The sequence below is a fragment of the Nanorana parkeri genome, unplaced genomic scaffold, assembly GCF_000935625.1.
Source record: "Nanorana parkeri isolate BGI_ZX_2015 unplaced genomic scaffold, ASM93562v1 scaffold72, whole genome shotgun sequence".
In the NCBI taxonomy this organism is placed as follows: domain Eukaryota; kingdom Metazoa; phylum Chordata; class Amphibia; order Anura; family Dicroglossidae; genus Nanorana; species Nanorana parkeri.
In genome coordinates, this window is record NW_017306340.1 from 2,372,147 (window position 1) to 2,394,601 (window position 22,455).

General features: G+C 44.3%; 1 protein-coding gene across 1 annotated transcript in view; it reads right to left on the reverse strand.

Moving 5' to 3' along the window:
* Positions 1–22,455, reverse strand: part of CFAP61 (cilia and flagella associated protein 61) — a 212,707-nt gene that overhangs the window by 110,269 nt on the left and 79,983 nt on the right. Inside the window, exon 18 of the mRNA XM_018576639.1 lies at positions 10,314–10,441. Coding sequence (XP_018432141.1) covers positions 10,314–10,441 — 128 coding nt within the window. The remainder of the gene's footprint in view (positions 1–10,313; positions 10,442–22,455) is intronic.

Consider the following 22,455-nt stretch of genomic DNA (forward strand, 5'->3'; position numbering starts at 1 on the left):
CGTCTGTCATTTCGAATGCTTTAAGGGCCATCGGGGAAGGAGGGGCGGGGGGTGGGGGGGGTTTGTAGGGGGATAGACATATCACAGAAAGACAGTGTGGTTTCTGCTCATAATAATATTTCCATTTATACCGAATAATTCAGTGTTTCATAATTAATTTCCTTTCCAGCTTCTCAATGGCTAATCAGCTATAATTGAACTTCTAGAGACACACTGAGACACATTAAAAGCACAGTGACATGAGAAAGAGATGGATGTAGAAAGGCAAAACAGCGATCAGATGAGGGATAGGCGAAAGCAATATTCAAATGTGGCTTTCAAAGACAAGGTCTTATTTCAAAGATATCAGCACATTTGCAGTGAAAATAATCCTCTGCACATATGAATGATCAATCAGATTCCTTAATCCGCATGGAGCAATGTCACTTTATTTCATTTCTGTTTCTAGGCTCATGTAATTTTGCTTATCTCTATAGTATTTACATTGCATTTCCCCATCTCTTTGAAACTTACTTCCAGTACCGGATGGATTAAGAAGATATTTTCAATCACGGATTACAAAGGATATTTACCCTTATCAAGAAGCAATTACATTACTTCCACCTGTATACAAAGGGAAGGATTAAATCCAACTGCTAAACTGAGGTGCAGACAAGATACTGCAGTCAGAGTAAATTTAGCTGCTTTTGAAAATATCACTCCAATTAACAGAGGTCATCTGCAAATTATGGAATATAAAATGTCAACCTCCAAAACTGCCATCCAAGAAAAAAAAATGATGGTCTATCACTTTCCACTATGTGGCTCAATTACAACAGAGAACAGATATCACTATCCACTCTCCATTACACTGCACTTCGCCACGCATACCACAGCCTGCCCATGCATAAAAATTAGGATTTTGACAGGTCACATCACTGGGAACCCTCCATTTTCTATTTGTAAATAGCTTCTATTCATTTTTATTGTATGCCTTACCCATATATATGGACCTGGTAGGAAATGCTACAGAATGAGGGATGCTTAGATTTTGTACAATGCAGTGTCAGAAGACCAGGTATTAGAGTTAGACTGAGTCCATTTACAGTTGTAATAAAAATGATTCAACCCCCATTGCAAATCAGGTATATTGGCAAAAATGACAGACTTCCAGCTGTTTGCAATGCACAAATCACAGAAAGATAATTGAAATAGGTCAGCAAAATGAATGTTTCAAGTTGTTTCCCCAAATTCAACTTAAAATGCAACTTTTAATGACTTCTGCAGTCTCTAAAGTATTCAACCCCTTTATGGCAAGCATATTTAGTACTTAGTAGAGCACCCTTTTGCTGTTATGACCTGCTGCAAATGGGTGTAAAGGGAAGCATATCCAGACACCAGCTTAGCCATCCCTCATGAGCAATGGCCTCCAGTTCACTATTATTCTTGGGTTTGTGTGCTGCAACTGCCTTCTTCAAATCCCACCAGGGATTTTCTATGGGGTGCAATGTCAGGCCGCCTGTGAGGAATCCGAAGCTTGGGCATCATTGGACCTCATTGGACATCAATGATCCCAAGCATACCTCAAATTCCACCGACACTTGGTTACAGAAGCAGTTCTGGAAGATTCCACAGTGGCCATCACAGTCACCTGACTTGAACCCCATAGAAAATCTCTGGTGGGATTTGAAGAAGGCGGTTGTAAGGGCTTCTGTCTGACCTGCCCTTGCATTTTCCTTGCCTGCCAATGGTTGCTGAATATCACTGCCACCAATTTCAGCCTGGATTTCTGACCAAGATTCTGCTCACCAACTTTATACCTCTGCTTGCACATTGCTGACCTCTGCTTGTTCCTGACCTTGATTCTGCTTACGATGTGGTGGTTCACTGCTTGTCTGTTACTGAACCTGGCCTGTGGACTCACTGCATGTCTCTAAACCTGGTGCATCCTGGCTGCATTATTAGCTGTACTCCTACATATCAGATATAGCGCTTTCAAGTTCCAATGAACCAGTTCCTGCACCTAGGCCATTCCCCTTCGCAGGCTGTCTCAGCTTCCAGGGGTGCTCAGATGGCAACTGTGCAAGAGGCCATGCTTGTCATCTCAGACTACTCATACAGGTATATGACACTTTTTCTGCTTCAGACAAATTTTACAGATGGAGAAATCTGTAATTTTGCAGCAAAATCAATTTTGCCAAATTTTAACTTGGGCATTACCATGTGCCTTGCATTACAGTGTAAGAATTACAAATATTGCGAACCATGGTAATCCACTTTCTAAGCGTTTTCTACTGTTACTAAAGCTGTGTTTCTTTCTTTCTATCTATAGGACAAAAAGAGACATATATTGAGTGTCTATCTATCTATCTATCCATCTATCAAACACATATACTATCCATACACATAACAATTCAATCACATGTTACCACAGTCCTAGCTGGTGAACAACATCCAGTGTTTTTATTTAATATAGAATTCCTATTTTGTTGGAACAAGCGCTTACATTTTTGCATACACTGCTTTAATTAAACAGCAATATTCCAAGAAATACTTTAAAGTATAGCAATCGACTCGTGTATCCATGGATACAAGCTTTTCACAATAATTACATAAAAAAATTATAAGAAAATTACTTCCCTCTTTAAAGGATTAAAGGCTGTTAAACTGCTTCAATCACTGGATTTTTTTGTTAAAGAAACCTTTGAAATGTACAGCAAAAGTGGCTCCAAAATTATACAAATTGCCAGTAAATGTTTTTATAGTGCTTTACTTAATTTATTAATTTTTCAGCATGTCAATGAAATACTTATAAATGGCAAACTGAGATTTTCTTTATAGCTTCATTACATGTTAAACATATTTACAGTAAAACAAGTTTTCACTAAAGAACCCCACTGTCGATTTTTTTTAAATACAGTAAAACACTCTTTCTATGGATTAACATATTGCAATTTATTTCCATAACAAATTGTTTGTAAATGTGTAAAAGTGCAGGATAAAATTGAAAAAAACTGTACATACTGATAAAAGTGAATTTAAAGCATGCCTTTAAAGTGAAACACAAGCACAATCCACTCCACGTCAATTGGATACATTGCAAGGATTTAGCAAACTCCTACTACTCAATGCAAAGAAACCATTAAGAGATAAATGAGCACTGTTAGAGCTTGCCATATTGAGACTGTGCAACTTTTAGGTCTGCCTGGAGTTCAGCTATAGGGTTACTGAACTTCTTTTTGAAAATGCAAGCCATGTGTCCACAATTCTTTGTTTACATTATGCTGCTGGCCGGCGGCTAGATTCCGTGGTCGGCAGCAGAATGTAAACAATGGGGAGCAATAGTCAGCCTACTAGTGACTATTTCAAATTGCAATAGCCATTTGCAGGCTGGCTATTGTACCCACCCACTGAGCAGAGGAGCGGACCTGAGAGAGAACTTTCTCTCTTAGGTCTACTCCTCTGCTTAGTGGGTGTGGTTTCAATAGCCAGTCTCCTATTGGCTATTGCAATTTGAAATAGCCAATACCAGTCTAGCTATTGCTCCCGGCTGCTTACATTCACCTGTCGGCTGCAGAAGCTACGCCATGGGGGCAGGGGCGTATCTGCCGCGAGGCAAACAAGGCGTTTGCCTGGAGCGGCAGATTCCCTGAGAGCGGCAATTGCTGTGGTTCTCTCCCCTTGATAAATTTATTCATCAAGGGAAGAGAACCGGAGGCTATAGTAGCGGCGGGGACGAGGACGGCCGGCGGGGACGAGGACGGCGGGTTGCGGTGGTGTCCAGCAGGCAGCGGCGCTTTGAGGGGACGAGGACGGCGGGTTGCGGCGGTGTCCAGCAGGCAGCGGCGCTTTGAGGGGACGAGGACGGCGGGTTGCGGCGGTGTCCAGCAGGCAGCGGCGCTTTGAGGGGACGAGGACGGCGGGTTGCGGCGGTGTCCAGCAGGCAGCGGCGCTTTGAGGGGACGAGGACGGCGGGTTGCGGCGGTGTCCAGCAGGCAGCGGCGCTTTGAGGGGACGAGGACGGCGGGTTGCGGCGGTGTCCAGCAGGCAGCGGCGCTTTGAGGGGACGAGGACGGCGGGTTGCGGCGGTGTCCAGCAGGCAGCGGCGCTTTGAGGGGACGAGGACGGCGGGTTGCGGCGGTGTCCAGCAGGCAGCGGCGCTTTGAGGGGACGAGGACGGCGGGTTGCGGCGGTGTCCAGCAGGCAGCGGCGCTTTGAGGGGACGAGGACGGCGGGTTGCGGCGGTGTCCAGCAGGCAGCGGCGCTTTGAGGGGACGAGGACGGCGGGTTGCGGCGGTGTCCAGCAGGCAGCGGCGCTTTGAGGGGACGAGGACGGCGGGTTGCGGCGGTGTCCAGCAGGCAGCGGCGCTTTGAGGGGACGAGGACGGCGGGTTGCGGCGGTGTCCAGCAGGCAGCGGCGCTTTGAGGGGACGAGGACGGCGGGTTGCGGCGGTGTCCAGCAGGCAGCGGCGCTTTGAGGGGACGAGGACGGCGGGTTGCGGCGGTGTCCAGCAGGCAGCGGCGCTTTGAGGGGACGAGGACGGCGGGTTGCGGCGGTGTCCAGCAGGCAGCGGCGCTTTGAGGGGACGAGGACGGCGGGTTGCGGCGGTGTCCAGCAGGCAGCGGCGCTTTGAGGGGACGAGGACGGCGGGTTGCGGCGGTGTCCAGCAGGCAGCGGCGCTTTGAGGGGACGAGGACGGCGGGTTGCGGCGGTGTCCAGCAGGCAGCGGCGCTTTGAGGGGACGAGGACGGCGGGTTGCGGCGGTGTCCAGCAGGCAGCGGCGCTTTGAGGGGACGAGGACGGCGGGTTGCGGCGGTGTCCAGCAGGCAGCGGCGCTTTGAGGGGACGAGGACGGCGGGTTGCGGCGGTGTCCAGCAGGCAGCGGCGCTTTGAGGGGACGAGGACGGCGGGTTGCGGCGGTGTCCAGCAGGCAGCGGCGCTTTGAGGGGACGAGGACGGCGGGTTGCGGCGGTGTCCAGCAGGCAGCGGCGCTTTGAGGGGACGAGGACGGCGGGTTGCGGCGGTGTCCAGCAGGCAGCGGCGCTTTGAGGGGACGAGGACGGCGGGTTGCGGCGGTGTCCAGCAGGCAGCGGCGCTTTGAGGGGACGAGGACGGCGGGTTGCGGCGGTGTCCAGCAGGCAGCGGCGCTTTGAGGGGACGAGGACGGCGGGTTGCGGCGGTGTCCAGCAGGCAGCGGCGCTTTGAGGGGACGAGGACGGCGGGTTGCGGCGGTGTCCAGCAGGCAGCGGCGCTTTGAGGGGACGAGGACGGCGGGTTGCGGCGGTGTCCAGCAGGCAGCGGCGCTTTGAGGGGACGAGGACGGCGGGTTGCGGCGGTGTCCAGCAGGCAGCGGCGCTTTGAGGGGACGAGGACGGCGGGTTGCGGCGGTGTCCAGCAGGCAGCGGCGCTTTGAGGGGACGAGGACGGCGGGTTGCGGCGGTGTCCAGCAGGCAGCGGCGCTTTGAGGGGACGAGGACGGCGGGTTGCGGCGGTGTCCAGCAGGCAGCGGCGCTTTGAGGGGACGAGGACGGCGGGTTGCGGCGGTGTCCAGCAGGCAGCGGCGCTTTGAGGGGACGAGGACGGCGGGTTGCGGCGGTGTCCAGCAGGCAGCGGCGCTTTGAGGGGACGAGGACGGCGGGTTGCGGCGGTGTCCAGCAGGCAGCGGCGCTTTGAGGGGACGAGGACGGCGGGTTGCGGCGGTGTCCAGCAGGCAGCGGCGCTTTGAGGGGACGAGGACGGCGGGTTGCGGCGGTGTCCAGCAGGCAGCGGCGCTTTGAGGGGACGAGGACGGCGGGTTGCGGCGGTGTCCAGCAGGCAGCGGCGCTTTGAGGGGACGAGGACGGCGGGTTGCGGCGGTGTCCAGCAGGCAGCGGCGCTTTGAGGGGACGAGGACGGCGGGTTGCGGCGGTGTCCAGCAGGCAGCGGCGCTTTGAGGGGACGAGGACGGCGGGTTGCGGCGGTGTCCAGCAGGCAGCGGCGCTTTGAGGGGACGAGGACGGCGGGTTGCGGCGGTGTCCAGCAGGCAGCGGCGCTTTGAGGGGACGAGGACGGCGGGTTGCGGCGGTGTCCAGCAGGCAGCGGCGCTTTGAGGGGACGAGGACGGCGGGTTGCGGCGGTGTCCAGCAGGCAGCGGCGCTTTGAGGGGACGAGGACGGCGGGTTGCGGCGGTGTCCAGCAGGCAGCGGCGCTTTGAGGGGACGAGGACGGCGGGTTGCGGCGGTGTCCAGCAGGCAGCGGCGCTTTGAGGGGACGAGGACGGCGGGTTGCGGCGGTGTCCAGCAGGCAGCGGCGCTTTGAGGGGACGAGGACGGCGGGTTGCGGCGGTGTCCAGCAGGCAGCGGCGCTTTGAGGGGACGAGGACGGCGGGTTGCGGCGGTGTCCAGCAGGCAGCGGCGCTTTGAGGGGACGAGGACGGCGGGCTGCGGCGGTGTCCAGCAGGCAGCGGCGCTTTGAATGCCGTGCCGGGTGAGTGGTGATCGGAGGCTTGTGCCAATGGTGAGGCGGCGTCAACCCCGGGGGGGGAGGGGGGCTGCTGATGGTGACGGTCTGCCGTCAGTACGGGGGGAAGGGGTGGGGCGGCGTTGCTGTTTTGCCTAGGGCAGCAGCATTTGTAAATACACCGCTGCATGGGGGTGGTTGCTTCAGAGTTACTATTAACTCTGAAGCAACCAGAAACTACAGTGATCCGGCACCTACCAATCCTCGTGGGTGCCAGATAACTGGGAGTTTACTATATTTAAATTAAAGTTTTATTGTACGGAGTTCCACTTTAAAACAATCTTCCTTTTAGAAAATTGCCAAACACAGGTTTTATTTACAGTTGTGTTGATAGGCTGGAACAGGTAAAGTGGCCCAATCACTTTTATATCACATTATACATGCCTAACCAAAGAAAGTATATAAATAAATGTGTGTTACATGTGTAAAGTTCTCACATGTGCAAAAAGTAAAATTTTCTCAGTAGATAGAATCAGAGACGGATTAAGACACAATGGAACCCTAAGCAAGGTAGCAGCTTTGACCCTCCCATCTCTTTGATTGACATTGATAGGTACTCCAATAGGCACTGAGTAGCCACCACATTTGCATTGTCTCTACTGGCATGGTCCTATTGGACATCAACTATCTACAATTGCAACTCCCTTTGTGAAGTGATAGACAGGTGTACTTATTTGGCCTACTGTGCAATCCCCCTGGTTTACTATAGGAGCATGGAGGATGTAGTTGGCCCCTTTGGACAACCACTTGACCCTAGGCTGCTGCCTTGGGTACTTTGTGCATGATCTAGCTCGGGTTAAAATTCCTAATGAGTGTTTAAAATAGTACAATATTAAATCACTGCAGAGTCAGGTCTGTACCTGAATGCATACATGCATTGTTTTACATGTAATCTGATGATACCAGCCATGTACATAACTTCTGAGGCTGGCAGATTCTGTATCCTATTGAATGTTAAAAGGCTAGTAAGGTAGATGCAATTACATGTTGTTGACAGCTGGGTAACTGTGCTAAACTCCCTATTATGGCCATCTGTCAGTGTGATCGTTGTAGCCGAAGTAGATTACATGGGCAGTACAAATTGTAACCTACCTATAGAAATCAATCCGAATTCATTATTGAATGTCAAAGCAATGGCTGCCACAAGTTACTGCACTTTGGATTTAGTCAGTGAACATTGGCTTACTTTATTAAAAAAACAAACTTTGACTTGAACAACAATAACCACTGATTAAAAGAGAACTATAACATAAAGGTTCATGTAGTAACACAGAAATGTGACCAGAACACAAGTGAAAAAAATGTATGAATTAAAAACTGACACCAAAGCTTCATAGCAGGAGTGACTGCATAGCACCTTGTACCATTCAAGCAATATGAAAGAAAAAAAAAATCAAGCAGTTCATGGGTTAGGCACAGATCTCTAATCAGAATGGACAGAACAATGGCAGGTAATCTATTTTAGATCTGAAAGTAGAACTATGGCCTCCCATTTAAAAACAATATACTGCAACTGTAGCACAAATACATGGTGATCCTGCCAGTGAAGTCCACCGAATACAGGTTTCTGTGATGGTATGGCAACAATGCTGCACTGCTCCTGAATTCAGAGCACAGCTTCCTCTCTCATGTAGGCTGTGCCTGCTTGCACTACAGCAGGGTGAGAAATTGTGTAAGTTTCAGCTTATTTAAGGGCAAATTTGGACTATTTGGAAAAAAGGAGGAGAATACCAATACCTGTGGCCATGACTGTATAAACACAACACTGGCAAAAATTGGGGTGCTGTAGTTTTGCCTACACTTACATGTTAATAGATATTTTTAAGCTGGCCATACACTATGCAAATTTTGGTCGGTTCTTTATGAACCAGCTGAAATACGCACAATGGGTGCCGCTGTGAGCACCCTTCCGGCTGGTATCCTTCAATCAAAAGATCGAGACTGGTTAATATATGCGGTAACATACCTCAATGGACCCCAATGATCTAAAAGAGACTTAAAAGTGTAACTATGTCTATCTGAAATATGTGATATTACCAAACAGGGTTGTGAACTAAACATTATACAGCAAGTAGACCTACAGTATTTCATTTGCTTATGGCTGCAAACATTCCATCAATTGAGTTCAATGACGACATTCATTTTTTGCTTATTGTCATGGTGGCCTATCTAGAGCTGTCCACCATTATACATCGTCCTACCTGACCATAACAAATATAATAGAAAGAGCATTTGTTTATGTTTTTATGTATAACTGTATTCATCAAAAAGGTGTAACTCACACTTTAACCACATATCTCACTTTTTTAACGTATATAAATAAAAAAACAAAAATTATTGCAAATCTAACAAATATTATTTTAATTGCAGCTTATTAGTCCTCAGATATGGTGACTGCATTAGTTGTTTTTTTAACCTTTTTTTACCTAGGGGTCTATTCACTAAGCTGCCAAAGGATCTAGCCGTAGCTTCGGCTGATCCTTCGGCTAGCTTCGGCCCCAGGATCCCTTCGGTTCAGTACAACCGAAGGGCTGCTGTACGGGCTATTCACTATAGCCCATACAGCTCCAGAAGTCGACTGAGCCAAGGTGGAAGCGGAAGCTGGCTGACAGCCTGCTACTGACTGCTCGGCGGAGCCAGCCGTCATCTCACGGCTGGCTCCGGCCCCTTGCACAGACAGATCAGGGACCCTGGTTACCAGGTAACCAGGGACACTGATCTCCAGACAGCCCAACTCTCTCGGACGCTCCGGGAGTCCCCCGCTATTAGATAGCGGCTCCCGGCCGCCCGGGAGAGAAACACTTTCTCCCAGAAAGGTTTACTCTGCTCGATCAAGCAGAGTAAACCTTTCCCTGCTCTGTTTTCTTTTTATTTTTCTTCTGACATCGGTGGCATTGGCTGCCGTCAGGATAAAAAAAAATCACCATAGGAATGCATAGCTAGATTCCTATTGGCTATTTCAATTTTCAATAGCCAATAGCAAACTAGCTATTGCACCCACCCACTGCTGCTGTCAATCAGCAGAGGGGACCTGAAGTTCTCTATCAGGTCCCCTCTAGTGATTGACAGCAGCAGAGGACGGGTGCAGTAGCTAGTTTGCTAATGGCTATTGCAAAGTGAAATAGCCAATAGGAATCTAGCTATGTATTCCTATGGTGTTTTTTTATTTTATTTATTTTTTATTCTGACCGCAGCAGAACCACCCTGCAAATAGAAAACAGTTGGGCGTAGCTGGCTGTCACTGCTAGCTCAGCCAAATCATTTTCTATTTTATTTTTTACTATTTTTTTAACTGTTTTTCTATTCTGCTCGGTACCACAGAGGTACCGAGCAGAAAAGACGAGCCGAATGCCGCTCGCCAGCATTCGGCTATTCACTCACTGCTGTTCGGCATCTGAAGTGAATAGCCCACGTTCGGCTCACTTCACTTTTGCTCGTTTATTCACTCGGCTGCCTATGGCAGCTTAGTGAATAGACCCCCTAGAGTTACTGCAGTTGCCCACTTCCTGTTCTAGGGCAGAGCTGTGTTGTCACCCTGGAACAGGATTACAGTAAGCCTCCCTCTCTCCTCTTCTCAATAACATGGCTGAGGAGTTTGTAGTGCACAAAGGGAGCTGGAAACAATGTAACTGATAACAGTCAGCATGGGCAGAGAGCCCAGGAAGTTATCAGCTCACAAGATTTCTGGCAGAATCAGCAGGTATTTTTTTACACTTATCAAACAAATATAGATTTCACTTATCAAACAAATATAGAGTATACAGCATGCTGGGACTTTAGTACTACATAACACTTTTATATGCTATAACTGGAATGTTATAGAAAAAAATCTTACCAAAAAACAAGTGTTTCCAAAAAAGATATTCCAACATCAGAAGCTCCCACCACCACAATGCGGGCATTGATTGTCATTTTTGGCTCAAAGGTAAGCTTTCGGTTGAAATGGTATAAAGCATAACCAGGCTGGAAAGGTGAAAAAAATTACACTGAGATAAGGAATGGAAGCCATACAAGGAAAATCATAAATATGCGGTACAATGCAACAAAGGGAAATCTAAGCATTCCGCTGACAAGGATTTACAACCATTAACAGGTCTGGCGCAACAAGGAAAATGGCACAGCACAACAATAATTGTCAAGTCTAATTATACAAATTTGAAGCGTATTTAAAGCTAAAACCTTTTCTTTAGCTGTTGGATAGAGTAGAGAATAGTTAGAACTAGGTATGCATCGATACAGATACTAGTATCAATATCGGTGCCGATACAGGGCATTTTCACAAGTACTGGAGCCTGGTGAGACCACACACAGCCCTGGTGAGACCGCCCAGCTCTGGTGAGATGCCGCACAACCCCTAGTGAGACCGCAAAGCCCTGGTGAAACGCTGCACACAGCCCTGGTGAGACCACGCACAGCCCTGGTAAGACTGCACGCAGCCCTAGTGAGAGCGCACACAGCTCTAGTAAGGCCGCACACAGCCCTGTCAGGATGCTGCACATAGCCCTGGTGAAACCACGCACAGCCCTGATGATACCACGCACAGCCCTGATGATACCGCGCACAGCCCTGGTGATATGGCACACAGTGTCACTGATGATGTCACTGCTGCATATCAAGGTAATACTATAACTGGGTCTGCAAAGGAAATAGGAGCACACAAAGTAGATTTATGTCCTTTGTTGTTATTAAGGAATATAATGAAATTATATATTTTTTGAATTTACAATTCATGAATTTTGAAAAGAAAGTTGTGTATAGTTCGCACAGAGGCAGGGCCGGATTTGGCACAAGGCCACTGAGGCCCGGCCTCAGGGAGAAGAAGGGCAGCAGAGGTGTGGAATCTCCCGACGCCCGGGACATGCTGATCTGGGCGCCAGGCGTTAAGTTGTTTTCTACATTTAGCCCTGTTTTGGGCAAGCAGGGCTAAATGTAGAGCACGGAAGCCACTGGTTTGTTTACTTGTGATCTTGGCGATGTCGCCGAGATCACTTGTATGCAGCCTGCAGGTCCATCCTCCCCCCGCGCCTACCTCTCTCTTCGCTGGCTCCATCCTCCCGACACCGTCCTCCCCCCTGCCGCCAATAAAGAGAACCTGTCACCTCCAAATGCTATGACACAGGGGCTTGTTAGCTCCTGTGTGAAAGCAATAAAGTTAAGTAAAAAAATAAAATTGATTAAAAAAATAATTAAATAAAAAACATAAGTAAAAAATAATAAGAAATAATAATGACATAAAAAAAATAAAAAAGGTGATTATAAAGTAAAAAATAATACATAATTATAAAAAAAAATAAAAAATAATAAGTAAAAAAAATGATCGCATTGAGGAACCTGGCCTTGGGGCAGCAGGGAGAGTAAATCTGGCCCTGCACAGGGGGTAGCCATATTTCCGTATTTCATATTTATGCTTTGTCTCACTGTTCCTCTCTCTAAGTCAACTCTGTAGGGTTCATTTACTAAAGGAGCGCATAATGTTTACCTTGCAAATTAAAGGTTGACTTAGCTTTGTAAATATTGTGAAGCTAGGTTCACTTTGAATACCCAATCACGTGCAAAGGAAATTAAAATTGGAATTTTGGTTTGCACATGATTGGATGATTGATGTGAACACAGCTTTTCAGTATTCACTACGTTAAGTGAAAATTAAGGGTGCATTCACACCAAAATCAGAAGGAAATCGGAAGTCAACGGAGGGTTTATGATGACTTGTTGTAATTGTACCTTCCGAATTCCTTCCGATCCATTGCGGTGCAATCCGTTTTTCAATGGATGCTAACAGAAGGGCAACAAAAAAATAATGGGTGTGAATGGGGCTAGTTCACACCGGGTCCGTCGTGTTACATTGCACTGAAAAAAAAATGGTGCATGTTCTACTTTTTTAAGCGCACCGTAACATAACAGAACAGAAACTAGCCCCATTCACACCCATTCATTTTTCGGTGCCCTTCCATTAGCATCCGTTGAACAACAGATCGCAATGGAACTCAACGGATCTGGTGTGAACGGGGTCCATATTTTAAGAAACAAATTTTTTTTCTTTGCAAATTGAAATTCTGTACTTCTTCTACACCACTATGAGTTATGTCTAACTTGTTTAAACATAATAGATTGCTATACGATTAACAGCATATTTCAGAAGTCGTTAACATACAGAAATCAGTGGTATAACCTCAACTAAAAAGCAGAAACTTAGATGTGCTTGACCATACCAGTAAAAGTCTTCTTGAGCGCCCTGGAAACCCTGAATAATGGCACACTATAATATAAATCGTAATAACATATCCTAGTATGGTCAAAAACTGACTTGCCCCCCTACAGCATTGTGAATTTTCCTAGTGGCCCATCACTATAAATGGTCAGGTTCTGGAGGGCTGAAACGGCATCTGAAACTGCAAGGAAGTGTCAGTACTTGCATGTTAAACACCTCAAGATACAAGGCTACTAGGACATTTAAGAAGACCCTCAAGATATATGCAGGCATATGACCACTAGAGGGTACATTTACAAATCTGTATGTGAAATAAAACATCAAAATATGCAAACAAATCAAAATGTCTTTTTAAAAAAAATAATATTTTAAAACATTAGAAATGTTGGTAATTAGAGAAACCTTTGTGTAACAGGATTTATAATCTGTAGCTGATCTATAACTTGATATATCAATAATATTAATACATTACAAATTAGGTTCTAGTATGTTGTGTACTAAAGTAGTACTAAAGGCTTTATTTTTTTTCTCTCGGAAATAAGTCTGCATAAATGAACTGAGCACAATCAAATATATGTTTCCTCCAAAAAAAGTTCTAAAACTCTCACATTTAATCACAGCCGCAGTCCCAGGTTCTTTTGAGCAGCTTCCCCCAGCTTCTGGTCCACTCATTACTTTCTGCACAGCCAATCCGATCCCCCTACTCGGGACTACGTGCCATTGTGCATGCGTGGTGCTCACATGTTGCTTTATACAATGCTCCCAGACTGCCTATGCCCATCGGTGCAGGTCGCGCCATGACATCAGGTTGTAGTTTCCCTTGGGAGCACACACCAACAGGTGGCTCCTTAGGACTCTTCAAGTGAAGGAGCCCCCCTTACACAGGAAAGCAAGGCCAGAACTGTAGGTACCACATGAATCAGTGGAAAGAAAAATGTAAGCACATTGAACAGCAGCACCCAAGGTGAGTGTTCCCATCAGCAGTAGAAATAGCAAAAAGTAGGCTTTATTATAATTTAAACTTTATTCTGTCTCAATTTTTCATGTTTCATGTTTAAAATGTGGTTCTCTACATGGATCTCAAAAATCTTTTTTTTGTTTCTGTAGGTAAATGTCCTCAGTTTTGTTCAGATAAATTGTGACATCCAGTGGCCAGATAAGGTACCTTTACAGAATGTAATGTGAAAATCATCATGTATTTGGACAAAAACAAGAATTCAGCATTCAGAACCATATCCTTGAAGTAATGGACATTTTTGGGTTATAAAGATTGTTTTGCTCACTGCGTGAAGGGTTTTATGAATGCTTTAAACTGATGTGTTGCATTGGTAAAGTAACAGGTAAGTAATACCAGCCTGGAAAAAGACAACATGTTTTAACCACTTAATCGCCTTCCACAGTATATAAACACCCAAGAGGTCTACTGTGAAGCTGTTCATCCATCCACTGGCACCAGAGTGGGCCTAGGACTCTTTCTGCCTTTTTGCCATATATACATTGGCACCATAGTGGGCCTAGGTCTTTCTTCTGCCTTTCTGACATTCATCTACTGGTACCAGAGTGGGCCTAGACCTCTTTTCACCATTCCTTTTGGTTGTGAGCAACTATCCTCTTGAATCTCATCTTCCCATGTTAGCTCTTGCTTTTAGGTATCTTCTTCTAGACTCCACCTACTACAGTAGTCTACAGAGGGTTTATATATGTTAAGTTGGCCATACATTGGTAGATGTTCGTAGGACCGTTCATATGAAAAATCTTTACAGAACATTTGATAATGCCATTAGAGTCTTACATAGTTACATAGTTAGTCAGGTTGAAAAAAGACACTAGTCCATTGAGTTCAACCTATAGAGAAATGAAGAATGTCGTTCGAAATTTTGAACATTCGATTTTGGAATAAATGGAGTTTACCAAATGAAAACCACATTCCCTGTTACAATTTTGTTTGTTCAAGAGAAATTTTCCATCCTGCACCTTTGATTTTTTCGTCATTATGGTCAAAAATGTTACCCCAGTATATATTAGGAAACTAAACAAATGTTCTGAAAATGAATTCTACTGGTATATGGCTAGCTTTAGTGCTTTGCCATCCCTCAACTGTGCACACTCCTTTATCTACAGGAAAATGCAGTCTCTGCCATTCAGAGCCATCCATTAAAGCAACAACACAGGGACTCAGAAGGTGGGGGCACAGATCAGCTTTTTAAAGCGTCAGACGCTTCTGTTATGCTGCAGGTTATCACATTAAATGTTAACATGTGAAATGATGTGCATTCTGTTGTGGTGTCATTCATTTTTAAGAGTGCCCAAAGACACACATGCAGTGGCTGCCAAAGTACCTCTGCTACAATGCACCACGACTCACATTACTTGCATTGTACTGCACTGCATTGCCAAAAATGCTGCAGGTGTGGGTTTTTTGTGTGTTGAGGTGCCCTGCCAGCTCTAAAGACTCAGCAGAAGGACTTAGGAGGTGCAAAAGGCTGGGGGGCTGCCTGATTGTTATAGAAAAAGTAGAGATTTGCATGTAATATCGCCTGCCAATAATCCTTGATCTACTCATTATTGTGACATTCTCAAAAATTATTTCCTCATATCTTCAGATTGAATAGTTTAGATAGGCAGAGCCAGCTGTCACTCACGCAGCTGGGTGGGTCTCAACAGTATTGTCGGGATCCGTCCTGGCTGCAGTGCTCTCAGTATTGCCAGTGATATACTGAGCTTTGAGTCACGGGAGGAGGTAGGTATATGTCCTTCCATGACCCTAAAGAGAACTATGGGGAAAAACACTTACCCCATAGTTTTCTTTTACGTATGTCAGCTAGTGACAACTCACTAAAAGAAGTGAACTTCAGGCCACCACATAGAGAACCAATGGTACAGAAATGTGACATGCTAATCATGTAATCAAGTACAATGCATCACAATATTAAAGACTGTAATTTACGTAACTGCTCATGTATCAATGAGAACTGACTTTGTTTATGATACAATGGCTCTAAATCCAACAGCTGTCATCCATGGGAAAGTACCTTTATCATAGATAAGTACACAACCTGGCCCCAGGGAGCAGGAAATTAGGTGGATTGGTCCCATACCAACAGCCTTTCTTCAGACTGTCAGCACAAATAACTACATATGTTTCCCTGAAGAGTAATCAGGCATAACATATGACAGGACAGTTATGATCGCAATCTGTTTGTCTTTGTATTTCAGACACAGCCTACCTCACTTAGAGTGTAGTGCTGTTTATGCTGATGAATAATACATTTTCTATATAAGATAGGCATGTCAGACAAAAACTCTGCAGGAATTTGGTAACTATTAAGTGTTGATTCATTTACATGGGCAGAGATAAAATGAGTAATACCGAGAGCGAAATGAAATTATACAGTAGATACTTACTCAATATTTATACTCCAGCAAACATTCACTATAAGTGACTAAAGGTGTCTACAGATGCTAGATGGCGGCCGACCATGCATTCATGATCCATCTGCCAAATGGCCGTTATTACAAATGATCTTCATACAAGGGCAGACTTGCATGTGTGTGCCTATGAAGAGCAGAGAGGCAGCAGTGCAGACACTTGCTTGTCATTGTGGAAACAAAAGCAAACGGCTAGGAAATTCCATCCCGGCCAATCAGTTCTTCCCCACTGGCTTGGTTATCAGAAATCAGAGAAAGTCTAAAGATATACAAACATTCCCTGATCTGGCTATTAGAGATCTCTAATGTCTGTAGACACCGAAGGGGCTCCTATCATGAAAGAAATACAAAGGCTACAACTGCTGATGTTCTTTTTAAAATGCCAGTTACATGGTTGCATTCAATTGAAATGCTTATAAATCACAGCAAAGTCAGAGAAAACTTCTAATTCTTTATCTTAGTACCTGTTCCGGGAAAGTGAGTCAGAAAGCGAAGAAGCCAAAGCATCAGCATGACAGCCAGGGAGCTAGCATTTCCACGGGAAGGGATAAGAAGTGGCAGATCAAACATTTATCTCATGACTGGTTTAATTTAGGACTATCTATTGTGTTACCAAGGGAGCAGGATCATAAAAGTGCAAAACGCACCATTTAGCACACTTTGTTGCCCATAATGCAAGTGTAAATCCACACGCAAATGTCAGTTTTAAGGGTTTTCTTGCCTGCTTTTATTCTGCAGCAGCTCGTAGATGAAAAACAGAAATGTTTCCAGCTTCATGATACAGAGGCAATTTTTCACACCTGGCAATTTCAGACTCTTTGTCAATAGACTCTTGGCTAGCAATCATAAACATCAACCAGCACAGTGAGCTACTTAACTTTACATGGAGTAGTCTTCTTGTGACCTTTCCTTAGCAGTACAGCAAAATAGGACCTCTAGCCCCACATGCTGTGTTGGTTCACCACTCAAAGAGTCTAAACCTAGTACACACAAAGCCTTGAGTGTTAAGCCATTCCAGTTTTTCATTGTGCTATTACAACCAATATGATACATTTGTGTAAGACACTATCTGACCTCAGATAGTAATGTCTAAGGTCAATCCCATCTCACTAAGCCAGTGCAACACACACACAAAGCTGAATTCAGTTGGATCCATATCTATAAAGGTAACAATCTATGGGACCTATGCCGTATGTGTAATTCAGTAGAGTTGTGCGCCGTCAAAAAAAAATTTCCGTTTCGTTTCGTAATATGCATTATTTCGTAATTCGTATCCGAAACTCAATTCGGATTCGTACAAAATACGTATTTTCGTTAGTTTCTGCACATTTTCGTAACTTTACGAACATTCGTTATGATGAAGTTAAAAAGCAAAAATACCATTGTTAATATTGGAGTCGATGTGGTAGTTGTTTTTTTATCCGAAATACGAATTCCGTTAACGGATTCCGTATCCGAATTCCGTATTTCGGACTTTAAAAAAAACTACCATCAACTCCAATATAAATGTACTTTGCTTTTTACCTTCAATATAACGAATGTTCGTAACGGAACGAAAATACGTCAACGGAATTTCGTATTTCCTGCCTGTATTTGTAATGCAACTCTCAGCAGCAGAAGAGAACCTCTGATTGGTCAACCAAAACGAAATACGAATTCCGTTAACGGATTCCGTATCCGAATTCCGTATTTCGGACTTTAAAAAAAACTACCATCAACTCCAATATAAATGTACTTTGCTTTTTAACTTCAATATATAACGAATGTTCATAATGGAACGAAAATACGTCAACGGAATTTCGTATTTCCTGCCTGTATTTGTAATGCAACTCTCAGCAGCAGAAGAGAACCTCTGATTGGTCAACCAAAACGAAATACGAATTCCGTTAACGGATTCCGTATAGGAATTTCGTATTTCGGACTTTAAAAAAAAATACCATCAACTCCAATATAAATGTACTTTGCTTTTTAACTTCAAAATATAACGAATGTTCGTAACGGAACGAAAATACGTCAACGGAATTTCGTATTTCCTGCCTGTGTATTGTAATGCAACCCTCAGCAGCAGCGGATCCGTATTTCGGATTAAAAAACAAATCTTGTCATGTTGTTCAACCTCATTTACAGGGGTAATATTAGTTCCTGTTTCAAAGAAATTCGGATCCGAAATTCGTTAACGGAATTTCGTATTTCGGATATAAATTCGGAAACTGCCATTCGGATTTCGTATGCTTACGAATCTATGAATTTCAGGAAAATTCGTACGAATTTCGATTCGTAACGAAACGAATCGCACATGTCTATAATTCAGTCCTCTAGGGGAAGAATTGGTCAGCCACATTGGAATTATTCTGTTTCTCAGTGATAAGGCAGTCACCAGTTATATCAAAACAGTTCCTCATCATCCTTTCTTTGCTGGTACAAGCATGCATATTTATCTTCCAATCATTCTCAAGAATGTACATTCATTGGTTGACCTTCCAACTGCCATGTTATTCCCACCAGCACCTTAGAAGTAGAGTTATAATTCTCCTGAATGTCTATATATAATTTATTCACAGGATGACACATAGGACTAGAGGATCCAGGTTTGGATTTACTGAAGGCCACAGCAGGCCTAGTTTTCATTAGGCACCACCACAGCAATGATTCTATCCATATAGACAGCATATGGTTGCTACATAATTAAGCCAATTTTGGTTGGATTGTAGACAATCATATGCCTATGAGGACTATGTGATCTGTGTAGATATTTTTTGTTTTGCTTCTGGTTATAATTTTTGTATCTCAGTACCTTTCATTGATTAACTGACCCTGTTAAATAACTTTGTGCTTTAGCTGAGCTTCATTTACAACAGGTTAATAGAATCAATTCAAATGCTCAAATGCATTTTGGCACAGAATATTATTCCTGTGTTAAACATGCTATTTTCTGATAAAGTCCTTTAGATTTGTCATTAACTATGTTAAGGCCTACATACAGAGTCTCTTCAATTTTAATTTAATTAGGCAAATTTTTCTGTAGCACCAGAAAAATATAAAGCTTGCGGCCATCTTTGTGAAGGCCAGTAAAGGCATCTAAATGTATTCGGACAACATAGATGACTGAGGGCAACTACATTTTGCCTGACTCAAATGGCTAGCTTTAGGCTTTTATTAGGGCCCACAGGCTCTGTGGGACATGTGCTAGTTAAAGGTTAGCTGGTCAAGGCTGCCAGATGTTTTGCATCGAAAAGTGTGAGGGTATGATATCGCTACCCATCAAGGAAGTATCCTTTTTGGGTATTTAATGTCACTCTCCTCCTATAAGCCCTAGCATCTGTAAAAGCAAAATCCTAACTGGATTTTGGCAAGTGATTTCTGGCTTGCGAAAATGTATAAGTTACGATAAGTTGTTTCTGAGATATAAGCATCCAAAAACAAATATGCATAGCTTTACTATTCCTGTAATTGTTGAGATTTAACTTAACTTTTCGTTATTCCTAAACCTACTACTAGATCTGCTAATAAAATAGGAAGGATCATGGACCAATAAGGAGGCTTGGAATGTGGAATAGAGGACATACTTGACTTTTACAGAAAAAGTCAAGATCTGCATGCAATTTTAGCTACCCATAGGTTTCGACCTACCGATCATTTTGACATGCAGATTTCACTTACGGTAATCTCTGCTTTTGCATTTTTTGTTACATCTTTAGTTTCACTTGCCCTTGTTTATAACAGGTTTACTTTAAACCAACAACAAATTCTGACATTAATGTGTTTTCACTGTGCATAATAAACCCACAGAAACTATTGTCCGTCATATACGCTAAAACGGAACCAATCACATACTGCTCTTGAGCGTGTCGGCCTCACATTTTGCTTTTGTCTAGGTAAATTAAAATGCACATTAGCTTCTATTTTTGTTGGCATCCCCTGGAAAGAATATAGCATTCATCTTAATGAGAGAATTATACATTCTATGCATCCATAATTCAGGACAAACAAATAGCCGTATGTCAATCTTCTCATACCTCAAACAACGTTAATTACGCCAAAGGAAAGAATATCTCATGAACCATTTCTTAATAAGCATATTAACAACATTCTTTTATTAATGAAGAACTATTTATCACATTGAAGCCTAGAGCACAGTGTAAGGTCTAAAAAGGTCTTTGCATATATTATCCAAGCAGAGGCTTATTTTTTTCCAAATGTACAAGATAGGCAAAAATTGCCACGGTAACAGTTGAGCATTTTAACCTTTAACACTTACAGTGTTTAAGCAGATAAAAGGCTGCTATCACCGGCACATAGTTACAGTTTTTTTCACTAGACCTAGAAACCAGAATTCTGATAAGTACATTGATGAAGAACGCAAGCATTATACAACTTCAGTACACATTAGGCAGAAAACATATGGGGTAATACTTATCAATCATGATACTAAAGTATCTGCTGGTAATGCTTGATGGGTAATTAAACAAAAAGGCAACGCGCTGAGGTATTTATCAGCTGTTGTCTGCTTTTTTTTTCCGAACCATAAGTCCCTACACTGTGTAAACTCATCAATATTGTATAAAGCTCAACCAAATATTTCACAGAACACATAATGTACAGGCACATGCCTTCAAGGGCTTCAGTTGGATGTAAATATGCTTTCAAGAAGTTGTACATTGTTGCTTCCAATGTTTTACTTTGGCCCGTAGACTAACATTAAGAATGATTTTTCTGTTTGTGGTATTAAAGGGAAATTATATTGTTTCTAAGTTTTTAGTTTTTTTTCACATGAATATGATTGACTTAAGATAAATAATCCTATGAACAAGTGTTAAAGAGAGTGTGTCAATAAAAGGCAAGCACAAGGCAAAGGACTAGTCATCAGTATTGCTTGTAGGCTCCCTACAGTCAATCCTTTCCCTATTGCTGACTCCTTCCATGCCACCCAATTAGCTCCTGGCGGGGAATTCACCGCCTCCACGGAAGCAATGGGGCAGGATGTAGGGATGCCATTGACCCTATATGGCTACACGCCTCTATTTGGTAAATAACATTTACCTAATATGGCTATGTGACCATATTAGGTACATTACATCAGTACAAGCATCCTGTTGCTTTGTTTGTATGCAGTATGCAGCTGCGGGGTGGAGAATGCCCCAGCCGCAACTGATTGGATGGAAGTGCCCATCATACTTCCAAGTTTGTAGAAGCTCAGGTTCAGACCAGGTTCAGTCTGAACCTGAGCTCATCCCTACTGGTGATCTAATGACTGGTGGGGAAATATTTAAGAAGCAGCAGAGGAGGCGGATGAAGCACAGATCCCCAGAATGAATGAAGCAGAGAGATTCAGTTAAGGTCCTTAGGTACAGATTCTTCATGTACGTAGATATGGACAGCTATATTCATACTAATTGCATGAGCAGCCTGTGCTCCCTGTTTTTTAAGTGCAATTGTGCTGAACTGCTCTACTTATTATTAGAGCGTCAATGGACAGAGTTTAGATGATAGACTGAGAACAGGCCTTTCAGTGGTTTACTATCCATTTCATCTTAGTAAACTGAACTTTACAAGCTGTAATCCAACCAATCAGATATCAGTTTACCTTAATGTAATCAGTTAAAGGAGAACTATGAGGTGAGTGCTTTTCACTCACCTCATAGTTCTAGCCGACCTGTGACAATGAGACTGTCACAGGTCGGCTCAGTAGATCGGGAGGTGAACGAACACATACCGGGTTCGCTCCCCTCTCGATCCTGTCACGGCTCTCTGCCGCGACAGGGGGAGGGGCTGGATTCCCCTCTCCCCGCTCCGATCTGCCAGCGCTGACTGGCGGAATGGACGGGGGAGGGGGCGGGTACAGCTGGCTCTGCCTCTAGATAGGCAGCGCCAGCTGTCACTCACGCAGCTGGGCAGATCCCGTCACCTAAGTCGGGATCCGCTCCAGCTGCGGCGTCTCAGTATACCGCGAGCTGCAGCTCGCGGTATACTGAGCTTAGGGTAACGGGAGGACGCTAGTTTGTGTCCTCCCGTTACCCTAAGGAGAACTATGGGGAAAAACACTGACCCCATAGTTCTCCTTTAAAGGGATATTTTTTTCAATGATTGTGATGAAGTGCTTCATCTTTTGCACAGTTTTTGCAGTCTGCAAGGGAATAATTTGGTGGTACTCCAATTTATATTAGGGTAAGTATTTACCTTGCAATGAACCCTAAATGTTATAAGTGTGTCCAGAGGCTTAACAAGAAAGTAAGCAGCCTTGTAATGCCAATAAATTCTTATATAAACAGGGTTATTCACAAAAGGGTATAGAGTTTTGAAAAGGCAGGAGAAGTGAATAATCTAGGACAACATAGCTGAA